The 23,386-nt window shown below is 36.5% G+C and overlaps 2 protein-coding genes and 1 non-coding gene across 3 annotated transcripts; 1 reads left to right on the forward strand and 2 right to left on the reverse strand.

Moving 5' to 3' along the window:
* Window positions 1–6,989: 6,989 nt before the first annotated feature.
* On the reverse strand, window positions 6,990–18,804 carry LOC130949845 (protein GLUTELIN PRECURSOR ACCUMULATION 3-like). The gene is made up of 8 exons (XM_057878460.1): window positions 18,790–18,804; window positions 18,578–18,679; window positions 8,881–8,986; window positions 8,526–8,633; window positions 8,298–8,354; window positions 7,813–7,946; window positions 7,454–7,538; window positions 6,990–7,147 (listed from the first exon to the last, which is right to left on the reverse strand). The coding sequence occupies exons 1-8, from the start codon at window positions 18,802–18,804 to the stop codon at window positions 6,990–6,992; spliced, it is 765 nt and encodes a 254-aa protein (XP_057734443.1).
* On the forward strand, window positions 14,572–14,679 carry LOC130952076 (small nucleolar RNA R71). Its single transcript, XR_009074257.1, has one exon. It is a non-coding gene; the product is annotated as a small nucleolar RNA R71 (small nucleolar RNA).
* A 150-nt stretch (window positions 18,805–18,954) lies between the features above and the next one.
* LOC130949846 (peptide chain release factor 1, mitochondrial-like) lies at window positions 18,955–20,431 on the reverse strand. The gene is made up of 7 exons (XM_057878461.1): window positions 20,356–20,431; window positions 19,967–20,015; window positions 19,804–19,882; window positions 19,609–19,683; window positions 19,431–19,508; window positions 19,145–19,303; window positions 18,955–19,026 (listed from the first exon to the last, which is right to left on the reverse strand). The coding sequence occupies exons 1-7, from the start codon at window positions 20,429–20,431 to the stop codon at window positions 18,955–18,957; spliced, it is 588 nt and encodes a 195-aa protein (XP_057734444.1).
* Between the last annotated feature and the right edge of the window lie 2,955 nt (window positions 20,432–23,386).

Genomic DNA, 23,386 nt, shown 5'->3' on the forward strand with positions numbered 1-23,386 from the left:
TTAAAATATCGATCCGATCCGCAATAAAATTATCAGATCGTATCGAATTCACTATTCGCAGTTTTTAAATTTTGATCTAATTCGATTCGATCCGCATATTTATAAGATAACAAAAAATATAAATGAACCCAAATCGTTCTATTCCAAGATAAAAGAAGCTTCAATTTCTTCCTATGCTCATTTCTTTTCTTTCTTTGGTTTTTCTTATTAAAATCTTTATCATAAAATATGCCTTTTTCTTTTTAAATAGAAAGACTCAAATTCAAAATCCGAAGATATGAAATTAAGACTCAACGAAAAAAAAAAAATCAACGTGATGTATCTGTTGGATTTTCTTAGTCTTTATTAATGCTCGATGATGTTCTTATAATATAACAATTGTTTGTTCTTCCAAGTCCTATTGGAAATTTAAATTTTGGATATGTCTAAAATAAGCACAATAATTATGTGCTTATTGAATGTGCTATATTTATATAAATTATTAAATTTTATTAGATAAAAATTAAAGGTTAATATAAAAGAAAAGTATTGATGGACTCTAATTAATATAAAATATTCTAATACATAAATAAATGTTTTAAATGACTATATTTTAATATATAATATGTTAAATGATAATAGAATCTTCCATTCTTAAATAATTAAATATAAAACATATAAATACAAAAAATGAGTATTTTTTTATTCATTAAGATTAATTATTATGTAAGAAATTTTTATAATATTAAAAAATTATATTAAAATAATATTTTAAACTATTACATAAAAATATAAAATAATTAAGATTTTATTTTATATTATTTGACAAATAATTAGATTATTATATTCAAAATTTATTAACTAACTATTTTTGTTAAAAATATTGTTATATAATATACTTTTTTATCAAAATATTTTAAAAATATAATTTATTTAAAATATTATATATAATACATAGAAATATATTAACTTATTTATTTTTTAGAAAACAGAATAAATAATATAATTCTAAATACATGCCTATCACATTATATATTTACTTATATTAGTTGAAACACCCTACCACACTGAGCTTTACACTTAAGTCATTAAACAGAGGTGGTGTGGTATTACGACCTCTAAAATAAAATGTGTACATATAATAGCAGAAAGATTATAATATACTAGGAGCCTTAAAGAATAGAGGAAATAAAAATCGCGAAATAAAAGCGCAATGCTCAAGAAACGAGTTAACTTGTGTGCTAAGAAAACTATAACTATCAAACATAAGATAATAAATGTAACACCCTAACTACCAAAGCTCACGCTTCCGGCTGCGCGACTCTGATAGCTCAGACATTACGACGATACTTATACTATTTAATACTAAAATATGAGCCTGTTTAAAACTTTTTACCGCAATACCGATCCAAAAATACTTTTGCTATACAACGTACATCCATACATACAATACACTTACAACAACTCATAAATAGTAGAAATATATATATATATATATAATATTACAATCATTCATCAACATAATTCCTATCCCTCTTACAGAATATATCAAGATAACGGCGAGGGTACAATAAATAATAATCTGAAGCAATACAAAGCATTTCAACAACAACTAAATAAACTCTTCGTGACTTCTGCGCCCATATCCTGAAAAGAAAAAAATTGTAGGGGGTGAGAACATCATCCTCGAAAGGGTTCTCAGTAGAGAGTTTTTGGGAATTACGGTAATAGGATACGTGAAGGCAAACCGTACCAGTGATTAATAACCGACTTATGCCTCTTTTCAAAAATAACGGTTTACAATAAAAGAGGAATCTGAAAGAGAAAACTGTTCATTTAAAACAATATTCAAAAGCCTTTCAAAAGGTTTGTCTATGCTGAACCAATTTAGCCTTTCATACTTTTCCAAACCAGAAACACAAAACTGAAACCAACCATCGGTCCACCTCAATTCAACCACGGCCCTAGGCCCAAACAATCCAACCAACAACCAATCACCACAATCCAACAGAGTCCCAGTTGCAAACATAGATAGGAAGTTCAAGCACAAACACACAGTTACAACAAGTATAACAAGTAGCAGTTAATCTCAAATAGTCACAAAGGCAAACCAAGTACAATATGCACACCCAAACAATGTCACATAGATGCATATGATGCATGCCTGTTCCTAGTGGCTGATGATATCATCTGTCGGTTATAGAGCAAACCCAACAAGTCCTGGTAGCTAACCATTAGACTGTCCCTCTATTGTGCATCCCCAACTCGAGTTATACTCAACATAAACTTGATCATAATCATGATCCATATCCAACACCCTCACTGGTGTATATTCACGGGGGCGAGCTCATCCGGGACTTTCACAGTGCCCGACCACACTTACGACATAGGGTTAGCAGAGTCTCGAGTCTCCACCTGGAGCACGTGGTGGCTAGCCACTGCTTTCTCCCAGGGAACCCGTGCCTCTGATAGTGGAAGTAAAAATCACAAATATCAATAATTCAGCATATATATGCATTCATTCTCAGTCATGGATCAACATCCATCTCAGCCATCTGGCTCACGATTAAATCCAGAACCAGCCAATATTCATATCATACACAGCCATTTTGGCTCACGGTTCAATCCAGAACCAGCCAATATTCATATCATACACAGCCATTCCGGCTCACGGTTCAATCCAGAACCAGCCAATATTCATAATCATACACAGCCATTCCGGCCCATAACAAAATAGCACTTCCACCATTCAACATCATCAAAATCTTAAAGTCGGCATTTAAGCCATAAATCACTTTTTCTCAATTCATTTCACTTTGAAATCAAGTTTCAACTCTTTTCAGCCTTGGCTTTAAAGATCTTATTTAATTTCTCAAATCATCTCAGGCTCATAAGCTAAATTTACTCAAAGTGAGTTCCCTTTTTAAAACAAAGCCGCTCTCAGCATCCTCTTTCCAAAACTTCCAAAACCATGGAAAGTTAAAGATTCATTTTGGGAACATTCAAAATCACCCATCCCACAATGGGATTTTATAACAAAGTTTCTCGGCAGAGTCCCAAGTCTTTAGGGGAGAATAATATAACTCATTTTGCCAAATTAACTTAAAATCATTAAAAACCTTGGCTTCCAGATTTGAGTAATAAAATAGGATCTAAGCCAAACCGAATCACGTAATCATTTACTTCTTTCAAAGCCGTTTCCTTTACTTAGGCAAAACCAGCTTCAACCCCACGATAAATTCTAAAAAGTTTCAACTGTTCAAAATTGTTTTAGTCTTGCAAAAATTCAGAATTCAAAGAGTACTTAAAACCTTTCCCAAAACATTTCAAAATGAAACTTGTCAATCGACGTTCAGGTTCTTTCAAAGTCACTGAAACTCCTCTAATTGAAACCCTCAAGTCAAATTCAAAGGCATAGCCCTTGTCACATTTAAAACAGCTTTAAAACATAAGTTTAATCTAAATAAGTTTCTCCCAAAAGAGATACAATGCTTTTCTTAAGAAGCAAGACTAAATCACAATTTCCTCTTTTTCAAAAGCATGAATCATCCTTTTCTTGATAATTCAAATAAAATAGTAGAAGTCTTTAACTCATCATTTTTCCAGACAACCTTTCAATAAAGACTCGGATTTTATAGAAATTTCGGCAGCACCTCCCCTAAAACTTGGACTTTGCCACCCGGTTCGGGTCCCAAACGGAACCATTCCACAATTCTTTTCAACAGCCCAAATTTCAAAATCAGTCCAAGGCAAGCCAAAAATCCAACAGTCATCTCAATTCCATATTTCAAGAAAATTGTTTCAAAATTAAATCATTATTAGCCGAATAAACTCATTTCTAAGGCTTTAAAGACACGGTTCAGCAACAATCATTTATCAAACCAGACCATTTAAAGCAAACCATGCTGTATTCAAGAGTGTATTCTATTTTTCACATTCTCAAGAAAATCAACCCAACTCAAATCAATTCCCAACGGATTAAACTCGATTTCAAAGCTTTAAAAGAATCAACTTCAAAAGCATTTCGTTTCACAAAACCACACAACAATTCAGCCAAACAAACATTCATAATCATTTGAGACAATCAATTAATACATAAGGCTAATACAATCACCAAGTACACAATGTCTCACATTAGTATCCATATGTAATAATTCTAATACATAAAACATAGTTTTTGGAAAGCGCCCCTACCTCAAAACGCAAATCCATAACCCAAACGCCTCACAGAGTCCTTTTCATCTCAACCCAAAACTGACTGCAGCCAACAACTCGGCTCCACTTGCTTTCTCAACAATCTCAACGACTCTAGTCGCAACATACAATAACCGAAACTCGATCATATAGCAATTAACGCTGCAACCCTCAGCGTATGATAACAAAATAGTAACTAAAGGGTTTTCAAATCGAAAATGCTTACCGAAATAACAAAATAAGGCAGCTGCAAATTCTGAACCGATCCGGCAGCGGCTCCGTCAATAATTTTTGAGCGACAGCGGCAGCCCGAATCTTTGATAATATCAGCTGTACAACCACGCAGTATCAACAATATTCCCGGAATTCCAAAGGAATAGAAACCACAAATCAAAAGCCTTACCGGCAGAGCGTTCTCCGGCGGCAGAGGCTTGGCGATGGTCCCAGAAGTCACAAAACCTTCTTTGGCGGCCCAAATCACGGTGACTCAGCCTGCTCCTCTTTCTGTAGCGATTCCCACAGCAACATCACAAGCCCAAAGGGGCAGGGAGTGACAGAGCTCAGCCACGATGAAGCAGGATGGTACAACGGCGGCAAAGCACAGCCCCCCCAAACGGCAGTGACGCGGTCACAGCTCCTCTTCTCTATGCTCATCGGCGACACGTGAAGCACAAAGGCAGTATCTTCCCTTTCTCAGCGGACCAGAACAACGGAGACAGAAGGACTCATCTTGCTCCTCCAGCTTGAGTCTTCCCCCTCTTTCTGGTGACAGCGATGCGGCTCGAGGCCCCATGGATGGCGGCTATGAGACTCGAGTTCTGCCCCTCTTCGACGCCTCTTCTCCGTGATGGTGGTAGCAGTGGGATGGTTCGATGGCGAGGCAAGGTGGCGCGGCAGCGAGGCAGGTTCGGTGGCTTGGTGGGGACAACGCAGCTGGTGGTGGTGAGGATGAGCGACGGTGACGAGGGCTGGACGTGATCTGGGCACGGCGGCGAGGTGACCGACGACAGTAGCGCGGCTCATCCCCTCCCCTGATCGCAGCTCTGCTCCATCTCTCCCTTTTTATTTCTGATTCTTTCCTTTCATGGAAGGGAGTAAGGGTCTGCTGCTGCTGCTGAGTGTGGGTGAAGGGAACCGGGTCGGGTACGGGTCACTAGGTTAAGGTTTCATCATTTTGAAAATTAGGGTTAGGGGTAATTTGGTAATTTCAGTTAAAATTGGGAATAATATAATAATTGAAACCCAAATTAAATCCAACACTAATTGTATATAGAAAATACTCTTTGCTCCTCAATTTTACAAATTATTTCCGATAAAATGTCCACATCAAGTAATTAGAAGTAATATACTTAATTTTTTTATTTTCCAAAATAGCAGTATTAATATCTTAAAATATAGATTATTCACAACTAGAAAATGGATTAATACAGACAGATTTACAGACAGATTTAGTCTTTATTACAGACGAATTTTTGGTTACCGACGAATTTTGTCCCTCTGTAAAAGCCCCGTCGGAAATTATTTACCGACGAATTTTTTTCCGTCGAAAAATTACAGACGGATTTTTACTAGTTACCGACAGATTTTCCCTCAGTAAATTTTCTATCCATTTTCCAAAGGCGACGAACTTTCCGACAGATTTTCTGTCTGTAATTACGGACGGATTTTCCGACAGATTTTCCGTCTGTAATTACAGATAGATTTTCAGACGGATTTTCCATCTGTAATTACAGACGAATTTTTCGACAGATTTTCCGTCTGTAATTTGAACTTTGAAAAATCATCTTACACTCTAATTACAGACAGAAAATCCGTCTGTAAATCCGTCAGTAAGGTAAATTAGAATTTTTTTATTTTTCTAATTACAAAATAAACTTATTTTCATACAAAATAAATATAAATTTAATAAATACAAATTTTTATTGATGGTATAAATAGAAAAACACACCAGTAAGTACAAAACGCTTTCTTTATAATAAGAAGCAATTATTTCCATACAATAATACAATCTAAATACATTAGATGACAAATAACTACTAGTGGACTCATCAAGATTCAATATCCTAATTTATGGATAGCTTCATTCTTTCTTGAACTTCTTAGTAATGATGGCAATATACTTGCTTCTTGAGATTCTTGGTTCATCAAAATTATTCGCTGCTTCCCAATTTCTGAGCAGAGAATGTCTACCTTACTATATCCGATCTACACTGCAGTTATTAGAAAAAAGAACCAAAAAGGAATTGTTACCACTGCAGTTACTTTTGATTAAATTTCAAGTATCTGCCTGCAACAATTTGGAACTCTTCCATAGATTTCTCAGGGTTAATTCTTTTTAAAGATCATGGACGCTGCCAAATAGCAATAGCAGATTTGGAACATGTAATGCACACAATGCTTTAATCAAGTGAAAGATAGCGAGGCTTTATTCTTAGCAAGTAACCTCAAACAAGAAAAGCTTATACCTTCCTTTCTTGTCAATTTTTGTTCAGTCAACTGTCAAACAAGAACACATTCAAATAATTAGAATAAAGCAACAAAATTTGGTTTAATGAGGAGAAATAAGCTACAAGACATGTCCTAAATATTAGATTAAATTACCTTATCCATTAAACTCCAAGGAAGTAGTAGTAGTAGTAGTAACAATAAACAAACATAATTCCTGCTTTCACTTGTCAAATATCTTGTAGCTCGCTCTCCATCCAAAAAAGCCCGGGATGTTCAGCATGTCATTAGTATACACTCCAATTTGAAAACAAAATTATTTCTTATAAATTAGACTCATCCCAAAGATATTGATGGGTCAACACATTCTTTTAACCTTTAGGGACCAACCACCATGGATCACCATATGTTGATTTTCCATCAAAGCCACCTGTTAGAAGATACCGCGAACCAATTACTGTCATAGAGTGGTATGCTCGTGTAGGAGGGGGTTCGTTGCCAATGGGTAGCCGCGTCCATTGTGCCGAAACTATAAGCAACAGCATAGCAAAAAAAAAATTAATCTAACCCAACAACTAAGTCAATGTAAAATCAAAAATAGAAAACAAATTTCTTCAACCAGAACATGAATGTTAATCATGCAGCATCAGTAGTAATGTATACAAGTCTGCAACAAGCAACAGATCAACATGGAGATTCAGAAAGCTAACATCAAAAGGAAGGATGATGCCAGAGATTAGTAACTAGTTGGATTTAAATAGAAGTATAGAACACATTAATAGAGGCACACAATATAATAAGTCTTAATGCCACATATAGATAGAAAACTTCTCACCTCTGTCTAAAATAATGCAATCATTATAATAGATGTCGTAGCGACTCAACCATCCACCAATCCCATGCCCTCCAAACATCAATAACTGCAAAATCAATTCCAACAAAATAAATAAATAAATAAATGAGGTGAAACTATCACTCATATGGAACAAATAAAGAGTTAAGTCCCCAATGGGAGAATGGGGGAATTGGAACCGCATCAGAAACAATATGATGATAGCAACATAATACTATCATTATTTAATCTTTGTAACTGCAGACGATGAATTTAAACTCTTTCTAATCAGACAAGCTTCATTGGAAGTTAACAAGTATTGTGCTGTAGTAGAATAGGAAGGATTGTGCTGATATGATTACATAGTGTCCTCCAGAGACAACAGTATGGCCACAACGAGGAGAAGGAGCTTGACCCGGAAGCTTTAATGGAGTCCACCCAGGAGCTTCATTTTCTTCCCTCCACAACATATAAAAACTACAAGTAAATAACCGAACTGAATAAGTAGACACCTAGAACTAAATATTTCTTTAGAATGAGAAACTGTATCATGATTAGAGAAGGAAGGTGCGACTTGAGGAACCATAGGATTTGCTTCAAAGTTCAAACAAAGTACCCCATCTGTTTCATAACTATGGCTCAACCAATTTGGTACATACATAAATCAAGGTATCTTGGTCAAGCAATAGTTGTTATGAATCAAAGGGAGTACAATCTATGGAAGAACCGATGAGAATTAAAATACATTACAACACCATTTAATCACTATTCATTTGTACAGAAACAGATAATCAGATATGATGACTTGCAAAGAACGACACGAGATAAAGATGGTGAAAATACACACCTTCTTCAATAAGGCCCTTTAAGGCCCATAAATCACCCATGATCGGTCCACCTCCTCCTGTTAAAGTAAGGGTTAGGAACGTATTTCAGCTGATAACTTCATACACAAAACACTTACACAGGCTCCTATATTTATTTTCTTCTTTAATTTGAATAACTGGGGTTAATTCCTTAAAGTTCAACATCAAAGAAAATCAATATTTAATAGAGGAGAACTATGCCACTTAACCTCTGCCACCATAAACAAGCAGCCTTTTTTCAACCATGGTAGCACTGTGGCCACATCTAGGGTGTGGCAATGTTCCAAAAACTGAGAGCTCTATCCACTCAAGCAATACTACAACAGGAAAAGAGAATAAGAGAATGTTATTATGTTGCCACTTTCTTTCACAGTATAACAACATTTTCTTTTGGTGCATAAAATTTATATTTGGAAAGCCTGGGAAAAAGGAATATACTTGTATCCAAGACATAAACATCAGACAACCACTTAAAAGGATATCCTTCTATAATTATCCAAGCTCACAGAAAGGCTTCCACAACAGAAAAGCCTAAATTAAGTACAGTTAAGGTTAAGGACATACCAATAGATCGTGACATTGCAAGGACACCAAATACACGATGACCATTCCCCTGGATCACCTTCCCTCCTGCTACCTCAATTCTTGCATATTCATCATCTCGATTGGGCTACCTGGTGCACGAAATTGTGATCACTACAACTCAAAATAATCCCTAGTAATGGCTCCAAAGACTTGGTGCTCAATACCGTGGCATAAACACAACTTCGCACAACTAACCAGCAAGTGCACTGGGTCGTCCAAGTAATACCTTACGCGAGTAAGGGTCGATCCCACGGAGATTGTTGGTATGAAGCAAGCTATGGTCACCTTGTAAATCTTAGACAGGCATACTCAAATGGGTATAGATGATGAATAAAGCATAAAGATAAAGATAAGGATACTTATGTATATCATTGGTGAGAGCTTCAGATAAGCGAATGAAGATGCCTTCCCTTCCGTCTCTCTGCTTTCCTACTGTCTTCATCCAATCCTTCTTACTCCTTTCCATGGCAAGCTTATGCAAGGGTTTCACCGTTGTCAGTGGCTACCTCCCATCCTCTTAGTGAAAATGTTCCTATGCTCTGTCACAGCATATGGCTAATCAGCTGTCGGTTCTCGGTCAAGCCGGAATAGAATCCAGTGATTCTTTTGCGTCTGTCACTAACGCCCCGCCTGCTAGGAGTTTGAAGCACGTCACAGTCATTCAATCATTGAATCCTACTCAGAATACCACAGACAAGGTTAGACCTTCCGGATTCTCTTGAATGCCGCCATCAGTTCTCGCCTATACCACGAAGATTCCGGTTAAAGAATCCAAGAGATATTCACTAGAGCCTTGGTTGCTTGTAGAACAAAAGTGGTTGTCAGTCACTTTGTTCATAGGTAAGAATGATGATGAGTGTCACGGATCATCACATTCATCAAGTGAAGAACAAGTGATATCTTGGATAAAGAACAAGCGGAATTGAATAGAAGAACAATAGTAATTGCATTAATACTCGAGGTACAGCAGAGCTCCACACCTTAATCTATGGTGTGTAGAAACTCCACCGTTGAAAATACATAAGAACAAAAGTGATCATTGGTTTCGGCCCCAGAGAGGGAACCAGAAGAACCAAGATGTCAAATACAATAGTAAAAGGTCCTACTTATAGAAAACTAGTAGCCTAAGGTGTACAAAGATGAGTAAATGACATAGAAATATACTTCCGGGCCCACTTGGTGTGTGCTTGGGCTGAGAAATGAAGCATTTTCGTGTAGAGACTCTCCTTGGAGTTAAACGCCAGCTTTTATGCCAGTTTGGGCGTTTAACTCCCATTTTGGTGCCAGTTCCGGCGTTTAACGCTGGAATTCCTGAGGGTGACTTTGAACGCCGGTTTGGGCCATCAAATCTTGGGCAAAGTATGGACTATCATATATTGCTGGAAAGCCCAGGATGTCTACTTTCCAACGCCGTTGAGAGCGCGCCAATTGGGTTTCTGTAGCTCCAGAAAATCCACTTCAAATGCAGGGAGGTCAGAATCCAACAGCATCTGCAGTCCTTTTTAGTCTCTGAATCAGATTCTTGCTCAGATCCCTCAATTTCAGCCAGAAAATACCTGAAATCACAGAAAAACACACAAACTCATAGTAAAGTCTAGAAAAGTGAATTTTAGCTAAAAACTAATAAAAATATACTAAGATCTCAACTAAAACTACTAAAAACATACTAAAAACAATGCCAAAAAGGGTACAAATTATCCGCTCATCACAACACCAAACTTAAATTGTTGCTTGTCCTCAAGCAACTGAAAATCAAATAAGATAAAAAGAAGAGAATATGCAATGAACTCCAAAAACATCTATGAAGATCAGTATTAATTAGATGAGCGGGGCTTTTAACTTTTTGCCTCTGAATAGTTTTGGCATCTCACTCTATCCTTTGAAATTCAGAATGATTGGCTTCTTTAGGAACTCAGAATCCAGATAGTGTTATTGATTCTCCTAGTTAAGTATGATGATTCTTGAACACAGCTATTTATTGAGTCTTGGCCGTGGCCCAAAGCACTCTGTCTTCCAGTATTACCACCGGATACATACATGCCACAGACACATAATTGGGTGAACCTTTTCAGATTGTGACTCAGCTTTGCTAGAGTCCCCAATTAGAGGTGTCCAGGGTTCTTAAGCGCACTCTTATTGCCTTGGATCACAACTTTATTTCTTTCTTTTTTTTCTTTATTTTTCTCTTTTTTCGTTTTTTTTTTCGCTTGCTTCTCTCTCTTTTTTTTTTTTGTATTCACTGCTTTTTCTGGCTTCAAGAATCATTTTTATGATTTTTCAGATCCTCAGTAACATGTCTCCTTTTTCATCATTCTTTCAAGAGCCAACAATTTTAACATTCATGAACCACAAATTCAAAAGACATATGCACTGTTTAAGCATACATTCAGAAAACAAAAGTGTTGCCACCACATCAAAATAATTAAACTGTTATAAAATTCAAAATTCATGCAATTCTCATCTTTTTCAATTGAGAACATTGTTTGTTTAAGAAAGGTGATGGATTCCTAGGACATTCATAACTTTAAGGCATAGACACTAAGACTCTAATGATCATAAGACACAAACATAGAAACACATAAAGCACAATTTTCGAAAAACAAGGAAATAAAGAACAAGGAGATTAAAGAACGGGTCCACCTCAGTGATGGCGGCTTGTTCTTCCTCTTGAAGATCTTATGGAGTGCTTGAGCTCCTCAATGTCTCTTCCTTGTCTTTGTTGCTCCTCTCTCATGATTCTTTGATCTTCTCTAATTTCATGGAGGATGATGGAGTGTTCTTGATGCTCCTCCCTTAGTTGTCCCATGTTGGAACTCAATTCTCCTAGGGAGGTGTTAATTTGCTCCCAATAATTCTTCATGGAGGAAAGTGCATCCCTTGAGGCATCTCAGGGATCTCATGATGAGAGGGGTCTCTTGTTTGCTCCATCCTTTTCTTAGTGATGGGCTTGAGGTCATGCCTTCTCAGTTGAACCGGCTTCCCTCTTGAGTTTCTCTTCCATTGAGCGCCCTCTTCACAAATGTCTGTGAGGACTTGGTCCAACCTTTGATCAAAGTTGACCCTTTTTGAGTTTGAAAGGGATCTCAGGGATCACCTTCTTCAAGGCCACAATTTCATAGAAGTGGTCTTGATGCACCCTTGAGATGAATCTCTCCATCTCCCATGACTCGGAGGTGGAAGCTTTTGCCTTCCCTTTCCTCTTTCTAGAGGTTTCTCCGGCCTTGGATGCCATAAATGGTTATGAAAAACAAAAAGCAATGCTTTTACCACACCAAACTTAAAAGGTTTGCTCGTCCTCGAGCAAAAGAAGAAAGAAGAGAGTAGAAGAAGAAGAAATGAGGAAGAAGGGAATGGCTTTGTGTTCGGCCAAAGAGGGGGAGAGGTGGTGTTTTATGAAGGATGGATGTGAGTGGTGAAGAGAAAGATGGGATTTGATAGGTGAAGGGTTTTTTGGGGAAGAGGTATTGAGGTGATTGGTGAGTGGGTGAAGAAGAGAGAGGGTGGTGGGGTTGGTGGGGATCCTGTGGGGTCCACAGATCCTGAGGTGTCAAGGAAAAGTCATCCCTGCACCAAATGGCATACAAAATCACGTTTTGAGCCAATTCTGGCGTTAAACGCCGGGCTGGTGCCCATTTCTGGCGTTTAACGCCAGGTTCTTGCCCTTTTCTGGCGTTTAACGCCAGTCTGGTGCCCCTTTCTGGCGTTAAACGCCCAGAATGGTGCCAGACTGGGCGTTAAACGCCCAACTGCTAGCCTCACTGGCGTTTAAACGCCAGTGAGTTCTTCCTCCAGGGTGTGCTATTTTTCTTCCTGTTTTTCATTTTGTTTTTGCTTTTTCAATTGATTTTGTGATTTCTCATGATCATCAACCTACAAAAAACATAAAATAACAAAGGGAAACAGATAAAACATAACATTGGGTTGCCTCCCAACAAGCGCTTCTTTAATGTCAGTAGCTTGACAGTGGGCTCTCATGGAGCCTCACAGATACTCAGAGCAATGTTGGAACCTCCCAACACCAAACTTAGAGTTTGAATGTGGGGGTTCAACACCAAACTTAGAGTTTGGTTGTGGCCTCCCAACTCCAAACTTAGAGTTTGACTGTGGGGGCTCTGTTTGACTCTGTTTTGAGAGGAGCTCTTCATGCTTCATCTCTATGGTGACAGAGGGATATCCTTGAGCCTTAAACACAAAGGATTCTTCATTCACTTGAATGATCAGTTCACCTCCATCAACATCAATCACAGCCTTTGCTGTGGCTAGGAAGGGTCTGCCAAGGATGATGTTTTCATCCATGCACTTCCCAGTCTCTAGGACTATGAAATTAGTAGGGATGTAATGGTCTTCAACTTTTACCAAAACATTCTCTACAAGTCCATGAGCTTGTTTTCGTGAGTTGTCTGCCATCTCTAGTAAGATTCTGGCAGCTTGCACCTCAAAGATCCCTAGCTTCTCCATTACAGAGAGAGGTATGAGGTTTACACTTGACCCTAAGTCACACAGAGCCTTCTTGAAGGTCATGGTGCCTATGGTACAAGGTATGGAAAACTTCCCAGGATCTTGTCTCTTTTGAGGTAATTTTTGCCTAGACAAGTCATCCAGTTCTTTGGTGAGCAAAGGAGGTTTATCCTCCTAAGTCTCATTTCCAAATAACTTGTCATTTAGCTTCATGATTGCTCCAAGGTATTTAGCAACTTGCTCTTCAGTGACATACTCATTCTCTTCAGAGGAGGAATACTCATCAGAGCTCATGAAAGGCAGAAGTAAGTCCAGTGGAATCTCTATGGTCTCATTTTGAGCCTCAGATTCCCATGGTTCCTCATTGGGGAACTCAGAGGAGGTCAGTGCACGCCCATTGAGGTCTTCCTCAGTGGTGTTCACTTCTTCTCCTTCCTCTCCAAATTCGGCCATGTTGATGGCCTTGCACTCTCCTTTTGGATTTTCTTCTGTATTGCTTAGGAGAGTACTAGGAGGGAGTTCAGTAATTTTCTTACTCAGCTGTCCCACTTGTGCCTCCAAGTTCCTAATGGAGGACCTTGTTTCAGTCATGAAACTTTGAGTGGTTTTGATTAGATCAGAGACCATGGTTGCTAAGTCAGAGTGGCTCTGCTTAGAATTCTCTGTCTGTTGCTGAGAAGATGATGGAAAAGGCTTGCCATTGCTAAACCTGTTTCTTCCACCATTATTGTTATTGAAACCTTGTTGAGGTCTCTCTTGATTCTTCCATGAGAAATTTGGGTGATTTCTCCATGAAGAATTATAGGTGTTTCCATAGGATTCTCCTAGGTAATTCACCTCTTCCATTGAAGGGTTCTCAGGATCATAAGCTTCTTCTTCAGATGAAGCATCCTTAGTACTGCTTGGTGCATTTTGCATTCCAGACAGACTTTGAGAAATCAAATTGACTTGTTGAGTCAATATTTTATTCTGAGCCAATATGGCATTCAGAGTGTCAATCTCAAGAACTCCTTTCTTCTGATTTGTCCCATTGTTCACAGGATTCCTTTCAGAAGTGTACATGAATTGGTTATTTGCAACCATTTCAATTAGCTCTTGAGCTTCTGTAGGCGTCTTCTTCAGATGAAGAGATCCTCCAGCAGAGCTATCCAAAGACATCTTGGATAGTTCAGAGAGACCATCATAGAAAATACCTATGATGCTCCATTCAGAAAGCATATCAGATGGACACTTTCTGATCAATTGTTTGTATCTTTCCCAAGCTTCATAGAGGGATTCTCCATCCTTCTGTCTGAAGGTTTGGACTTCCACTCTAAGCTTACTCAATTTTTGAGGTGGAAAGAACTTTGCCAAGAAGGCATTGACTAGCTTTTCCCAAGAGTCCAGGCTTTCTTTAGGTTGTGAGTCCAACCATGTCCTAGCTCTGTCTCTTACAGCAAAAGGGAATAGCATAAGTCTATAGACCTCAGGGTCTACCCCATTAGTCTTGACAGTGTCACAGATTTGCAAGAATTCAGCTAAGAACTGATGAGGATTTTCTAATGGAAGTCCATGGAACTTGCAATTCTGTTGCATTAGAGAAACTAATTGAGGCTTAAGCTCAAAGTTGTTTGCTCCAATGGCAGGGATAGAGATGCTTCTCCCATAGAAGTCGGGAGTAGGTGCAGTAAAGTCACCCAGCACCTTCCTTACATTGTTGGCATTGTTGTTGTTTTCGGCTGCCATATCTTCTTCTCCTTTGAAGAATTCGGTTAGGTCCTCTACAGAGAGTTGTGCCTTAGCTTCTCTTAGCTTTCGCTTCAAGGTCCTTTCAGGCTCAGGGTCAGCTTCAACAAGAATGCCTTTGTCTTTGTTCCTGCTCATATGAAAGAGAAGAGAACAAGAAAATGTGGAATCCTCTATGTCACAGTATAGAGATTCCTTGAGGTGTCAGAGGAAGAAGAAAAATAGAAAGAAGAAGGAGAAGAATTCGAACTTAATTAGATGGAGTTCGAATTGTGCATTGAGAAGGAGTGATACTCCATAAACAGAAGGATGTGAAAAGAGAGGAAGAAAATTTTCGAAAATTAAGTTAAAAAGATTTAAAAAAAACATTTTGAAAAACTTTAATTGATTTTCGAAAACCAAGAGTGGGAAAGAAATCAAGTGATTTTTGAAAAAGATTTTGAATTTAGAAAGCAAAAAGATATGATTGAAAACTTATTTTGAAAAAGATGTGATTAAAAAGATTTGATTGAAAAGTTATGGTTTTAAAAAGATATAATTGAAAAGATATGATTTGAAAACAATTTTAAAAGATATGATTTGAAAACAATTTTAAAAAGATTTGATTTTAAAAATTAATGACTTGCCTAACAAGAAAAGATATGATTCAAACATTAAACCTTTCTCAACAGAAAAGGCAATATACTTGAAATGTTCAATCAAATCATTAATTGTTAGTAAGTATCTATGAAAAAGGAAAGAAATTGATTTTGAAAACATTTGATTGAAAAGATTTGATTTGAAAAAGATTTGATTTTGAAAAACTTTGAAAACTTGAGAAAAAATTGATTTGAAAACAAAATCTTCCCCCTTGTGCCATCCTGGCGTTAAACACCCAGAATGGTATCCATTCTGGCGTTTAACGCCCAAAATGCTACCTTTTTGGGCGTTAAACGCCCAACCAGGTACCCTGGCTGGCGTTTAAACGCCAGTCTGTCCTTCTTCACTGGGCGTTTTGAACGCCCAGCTTTTTCTGTGTAATTCCTCTGCTGCATATTCTGAATCTTCAATTCTCTGTATTATTGACTTGAAAAGACACAAATTAAAAATATTTTTGGATTTTCAATAATGAGGAACAATCAAAATGCAACTAAAGTCAAATAACAATGCATGCAAGACACCAAACTTAGCAGTTTGTATACTACTGACACTAACAAGATGAGAATGCATATAAGAAACAACAAAACACTCAAGTCAATAGAATTCAAAGATCAAAACAAGGAAATCATCAAGAACAACTTGAAGATTAATGAAGACACATGCATGAATTCGAAAAATGCAAGAAGAACAGAAACATGCAATTGACACCAAACTTAAAATGAGACACTAGACTCAAACAAGAAATATTTTTGGTTTTTATGATTTTGTAATTTTTTTTTTGGATTTTTCGAAAATTAAGTGAAAAGGAAAATAAAGGTATCAAAATTCTTAATGAGAATTCCAGGAATCATGCAATGTTAGTCTAAAGCTACAGTCTAAAGGAATTAGACATGGCTAGCTAAGCTTCAGCAGGACATTGCATTCAAGAGCTAAATTGATGAGAATCAATCAGCTTTGGTGATGATAAGAACATCACCTTGAAACACTAGAATTCATTCTTAAGAACTCTGAAGAAAAATACCTAATCTAAGCAACAAGATGAACCGTCAGTTGTCCATACACAAAAACAATCCCCGGCAACGGCGCCAAAAACTTGGTGCACGAAATTGTGATCACTACAACTCAAAATAATCCCTAGTAATGGCTTCAAAGACTTGGTGCTCAATACCGTGGCATAAACACAACTTCGCACAACTAACCAGCAAGTGCACTGGGTCGTCCAAGTAATACCTTACGCGAGTAAGGGTCGATCCCACGGAGATTGTTGGTATGAAGCAAGCTATGGTCACCTTGTAAATCTTAGTCAGGCAGACTCAAATGGGTATAGATGATGAATAAAGCATAAAGATAAAGATAAGGATACTTATGTATATCATTGGTGAGAGCTTTAGATAAGCGAATGAAGATGCCTTCCCTTCCGTCTCTCTGCTTTCCTACTGTCTTCATCCAATCCTTCTTACTCCTTTCCATGGCAAGCTTATGCAAGGGTTTCACCGTTGTCAGTGGCTACCTCCCATCCTCTCAGTGAAAATGTTCCTATGCTCTGTCACAGCATATGGCTAATCAGCTGTCGGTTCTCGGTCAGGCCGGAATAGAATCCAGTGATTCTTTTGCGTCTGTCACTAACGCCCCGCCTGCTAGGAGTTTGAAGCACGTCACAGTCATTCAATCATTGAATCCTACTCAGAATACCACAGACAAGGTTAGACCTTCCGGATTCTCTTGAATGCCGCCATCAGTTCTCGCCTATACCACGAAGATTCCGGTTAAAGAATCCAAGAGATATTCACTAGAGCCTTGGTTGCTTGTAGAACAAAAGTGGTTGTCAGTCACTTTGTTCATAGGTAAGAATGATGATGAGTGTCACGGATCATCACATTCATCAAGTGAAGAACAAGTGATATCTTGGATAAAGAACAAGCGGAATTGAATAGAAGAACAATAGTAATTGCATTAATACTCGAGGTACAGCAGAGCTCCACACCTTAATCTATGGTGTGTAGAAACTCCACCGTTGAAAATACATAAGAACAAAAGTGATCATTGGTTTCGGCCCCAGAGAGGGAACCAGAAGAACCAAGATGTCAAATACAATAGTAAAAGGTCCTACTTATAGAAAACTAGTAGCCTAAGGTGTACAAAGATGAGTAAATGACATAGAAATCTACTTCCGGGCCCACTTGGTGTGTGCTTGGGCTGAGCAATGAAGCATTTTCGTGTAGAGACTCTCCTTGGAGTTAAACGCCAGCTTTTATGCCAGTTTGGGCGTTTAACTCCCATTTTGGTGCCAGTTCCGGCGTTTAACGCTGGAATTCCTGAGGGTGACTTTGAACGCCGGTTTGGGCCATCAAATCTTGGGCAAAGTATGGACTATCATATATTGTTGGAAAGCCCAGGATGTCTACTTTCCAACACCATTGAGAGCGCGCCAATTGGGCTTCTGTAGCTCCAGAAAATCTACTTCGAATTCAGGGAGGTCAGAATCCAACAGCATCTGCAGTCCTTTTCAGTCTCTGAATCAGATTTTTGCTTAGATCCCTCAATTTCAGCCAGAAAATACCTAAAATCACAGAAAAACACACAAACTCATAGTAAAGTCCAGAAAAGTGAATTTTAGCTAAAAACTAATAAAAATATACTAAGATCTCAACTAAAACTACTAAAAACATACTAAAAACAATGCCAAAAAGGGTACAAATTATCCGCTCATCACTACCACAAAAGAAACAGAAATCAATTTCTTTAGGTCAGTTTAAACCTCAACAAGTCAAAGGAGATAGAAGAATATAATAGATGAAACTCACTTTATGGTCAACGGATAAAGCCATGGGCTCTTTGCTAGAAATGGAAGAACCTTGGAATCCATGCCGCGTGAACTGGAAAACTGTCCTGAAGACATACTCAATCCAACTTCCAATGACGCTCTAAGATCCCTCTCAGCTTGCAATCTTGAAACCTTAATAATAAATATCACGCAGACTTTATTAATGTCAAAAAATAAGAATGGTGTGGTACAGACGGGTTCAAGTAATTTACCAACAAAGAAGAAATCACAGAGCAATTTACCAGCAACAAGTCCATTCAAGTTTTACATTTGCCAGTAATAGTATATACTACACCATAAAGCCTTAGCAAAAAATTATTAGGAACCAGCTACATTAAATCAGGATGCCATGCTAAATCTATCATAATTTCTACTTTTTTTTCCTCTCTAAATCTAGCATATCTTGTTCAAATACAAGAATTTTTCTTTTCCATTTCAAATAGCTTTGCACAGAATACTTTAAGTGCTCTGGCCTTGTTCTAACAGAAATAAGAAAGCATATGTAGAATGTAGAAATGAGACATCTTAACTGATGGAACACATTTCAGGTTAAAATCATCAAATGAAAATTATGCCCAATATTTTGAAAATACTCACTTGGTGTTGAGAATGCTCATTTTGTATAGAAACTGTAATCCCAGTTGGAATGTGAGTTATTCTAACAGCACTGTTTGTTGTATTTGCATGCTGACCACCCGAACCACTAGATCTGTAGGTATCAATTTTTAGGTCTTCATTCTTCAATTGAGCATCAACCTGCATATACTTAAACATATCATTGTCTCATACTAGACTGAACATAAACTACTACTTCATATACTTAAATAAAAAGTGCTCAATTAGAGCACTAATTCATAATGATAGCTATTAGTTATTTAATTACCTCATCGGCCTGAGGGAGGATTGCAACAGAAACAGCACTGGAATGAACTCGTCCTGATTTTTCTGTCACAGAAACTCTCTTTTGTTTTGTTGTTTTTTATTTAAAAAAAAGGAAGAAAGAAGTCAGCAAAAACAGAAAGTAGATTTGTTCATGGATGGTAAAAGGTTGTAGCCAAAACCTGTACTCTATGGATTCCACTTTCAAATTTTAGTTTCCCAAAAGCACCATCTCCTACAATTACTGCACTAGCTTCCTGAGAAAATGAAGTTCAAACAAAAAATCCATCAGATGAAGGATGAAATGCAGTTCTACTATATCAGGAACTTGAGTAAAGCAGGTAACTCAGATCATACAGAATGTACAAAATACGTACCTTGTATCCTTTAAGATCTGATTGAGCAATATCTACTACTTCAAATTTCCAGCCATTCTTGTGAGCATACTTTTCGTACCTGTATTATGTTAGAAAATATCACCTTTTAGAAAACTGTAACAGTAGTTCCCTTTTGATTTGGATGACACAAATGCAACCTTACATTTTGAAGATGTCCATTGCAAACAAAGAAGCCTCCTCCCCACCAGTGCCTGTCAAAAGTGGTAAAAGCAAATGAAAGTGGCAACAAATGAAGTCAAAATAGAACAAAAGTAAGAAACAATCAACACAACCCTAGACAACTTGATACACATTCATCGGAGAACAATTTTGATTATAAAAACTAATAGATATTCTTATTCTGGCTAGGATGGTAGAAGTAGAAATATTCTCTAAGAAACACTGCCCTATAGTAAAAGGAATTGAGTAAACTAATATCACAGCATACGAAACTCAAGTTCATATAGTAAAAGGAATGATGAATAAAAACACAAAAATCAGCACTGAATATCAGTAGCAACAAAGCATAGAATTTAGGGTTAGTTGAAGAACCTGGCATGTTTGAGACAAAGCCACCTCTGTTCTCAATGCTGCCCCGCTCAGTATTAGGTTCATGGTCAGTAGTCATCTCTACAGTCTCCCCTCCCCTTGATAGAACTTGCAACATAAAAATAATTAATTAAGAGTGAAATAGCAAGAATAAAGATACATATTACTACTTATGTACACATAAAAGAAAAGCAACAAACATTTGATGTGCATGTTAGGTCAAACCAACAAATAAGCAAACCATCGAACACGTAGTGTGCACAGCGAAATTCATAGAGGGGAGGGAAGAAGAAAAAGAAAAACTCACTGTTTCTCTGAATTAATTGAACTCTCTACGGTTCGAACAAGGGGGAAAGAGAGAGGTGGAACCACGGCTGACAGTGGAACCGATTTTGGCCACCACGGAGCTAGGGCTTGCGCAAAGGTAGCCGCGGCATTGACTGGAGGAGATGATGGAGAAGAAGGAGAAGAAGAAGAGGAGAAGAAGGAGAAGGTAACTGCGGTGGTTAGGGTAGCCAGCGGTGGCGCTGTGGGTGAGGAAAGGAGAAGAAGAAGCTGGTCGACGGAGAAGAAGAATGCTAGGTTGAGGCGTTGAGCTCGTTTGATTAGGTGGTGAGGAAAGGAGAAGAAGAAGTTGCTCATTGTGCTGTAAATGAATAGAGTTATAAAACGCAGAATATAACATTTTCGACAGAAAATTTTAAATTACAGACGGATTTTTTGTCTGTAATAATTTAATAAAACGCACCGTTTCGTCTACTTAATTACAGACAGATTTTCCATCTGTAATTATTTTTCATAAAAAAATTAATTTTTTCGACGGAATTATCGACGGATTCCCTTTTTTGTCTGTAATTTATGCTAATCCATTTTTTTGGTTTTTCGATAAAAAATCCTTCTGAAATTCTGTCTGTATTTCCGTGGGATAAAATCCGTCGGAAATACCTGTCTGTAATAACTAGTTTTCTAGTAGTGATTTAGTCCAAATCATGTAAAATTCCTACTATTTCATAACTGCCAACTTTATAATCTAAATATAGAAAATAATCCAATAATTTTAAAATTGGATAATACTCATAACTCATCTCAAATTCAATAAATCAGAACTTACCTTAATTATCTTTAATAAAATAATTTTTTGAAATTAAGGCTATAGATAACTATATGATTTGAGACTTGATCATAATAAGACTTTTTCAAAGGTTCTGGGTCTTACAATAAAAGTAGGAATAGAGTGCCAAAGATACAAAATAAATAACAAACTCCTAACTCAGTCCGCGAAGTCAAGGCTGGCCGGAGACTATATATATATATATATATATATATATATCCAAAACCCAAATGTACATAAACAAAATTTTGTCTCTCCATAAACCTCTAAGAGGATTCAAAAGAACAAGTTATGTGGAGAGAAAGCTAAGTACATATATATACATCACTGTACAACAAAATAACCCAGTAACTACTTCGCTTCAGGAGTCTAGACGCCTAACGAGATGCCTCTCGACCTGCATCTAAAAAACAACGACATAGTATGGAGTGAGAACCAGAGGTTCTCAGTATGGTAAAAGTTCCACACACATAATATATAAGATTCTCAGTCATCATTACATACGCACATATGATATATATACGTAGTTGATACATATTATTTACTTATTTTTTCTAAAAAAATTAAAAAATATTTTCATGTATTATATATAATATTGTAAATAAACTATATTTTGACAAATATTTGATAAAAAATTATATTATGTGATAATATTTTTAACAAAAATAATTAGTTAATAAGTATTGAATATAATAATCTAATTATTTATCAAGTAATATAAAATAAATTAATTACTTCATATTTTTATATTACAGTTTAAAATATCATTTTAATATAATTTTTTAATATTATAAAAAAAATTTTGTATAATAATTAATTTTAATGAATAAAAAATATTTATATTTTTTGTATTTATATATTTTATATTTTTAATTATGTAAGTTTGATTAGTTTAGGTCTTACTGTAAGAACCATAATTTTAAAAAAAATATTACTATGAGTTAATTTCGATTTATATATTCATTAAAAATTTTATTTTTAGAAATTACTTTATTAAAAGTAATTAAATCAAGTTTTGATAATTAAATTAGAAATCTTACTTAATCTTATAATTATTGAATAATTTTATATATTTAAATTATACAACTTAACCGTTGAAAAAAAAATAAGAATTTCGTACGATTTAGTTAAATAATTGAGATTTTGGAATTTAATACTCTAATTTTTATAAACAGAGAAAATTAATTATATTATTTTATTTCTAATTTTAAATTAGCATACCTAATTAAATGTTAATTAGAAAATTAATAATTAAATAATATTTCTAAAGTAATTTTAATGATTAAATTATATTTGAAATTAATAAAACATATCCTAATTTGATTAAAATGACTAAACGCAAATTTTCCTAAATTAAACCCAAACCCTAACTTTAACCAAATTAACCCTACCCCCCTAGATTAACCCTAGCCGCCATTCACTTTTGCTTTCCTAAGCAAGCCTACAGTAGAAAGAAACAAAAGAAAGGGAAAGAAACAAGAAAAGGGGGCACGGAAGGAAGGGAGAGTGATGAGCGGATAATTTATACGCTTTTTGGCATTGTTTTTAAGTAGTTTTTAGTAAGTTCAAGCTACTTTTAGGGATGTTTTCATTAGTTTTTATGTTAAATTCACATTTCTGGACTTTACTATGAGTTTTTGTGTTTTTTTGTAATTTCAGGTAATTTCTGGCTGAAATTGAGGGACTTGAGCAAAACTCTGAAAAAGGCTGACAAAAGGACTGCTGATGCTGTTGGAATCTGACCTCCTTGTACTCAAAATGGATTTTCTGGAGCTACAGAACTCCAAATGACGCGCTCTTAACGGCGTTGGAAAGTAGACATCCAGAGCTTTCCATCAATATATAATAGTCTATACTTTATTCGGGAATTGACGACATAAATTGGCGTTTAACGCCAATTACATGTTGCTGTCTGGAGTTAAA

This window comes from Arachis stenosperma, chromosome 9 (assembly GCF_014773155.1).
Source record: "Arachis stenosperma cultivar V10309 chromosome 9, arast.V10309.gnm1.PFL2, whole genome shotgun sequence".
Taxonomy (NCBI): Eukaryota; Viridiplantae; Streptophyta; class Magnoliopsida; order Fabales; family Fabaceae; genus Arachis; species Arachis stenosperma.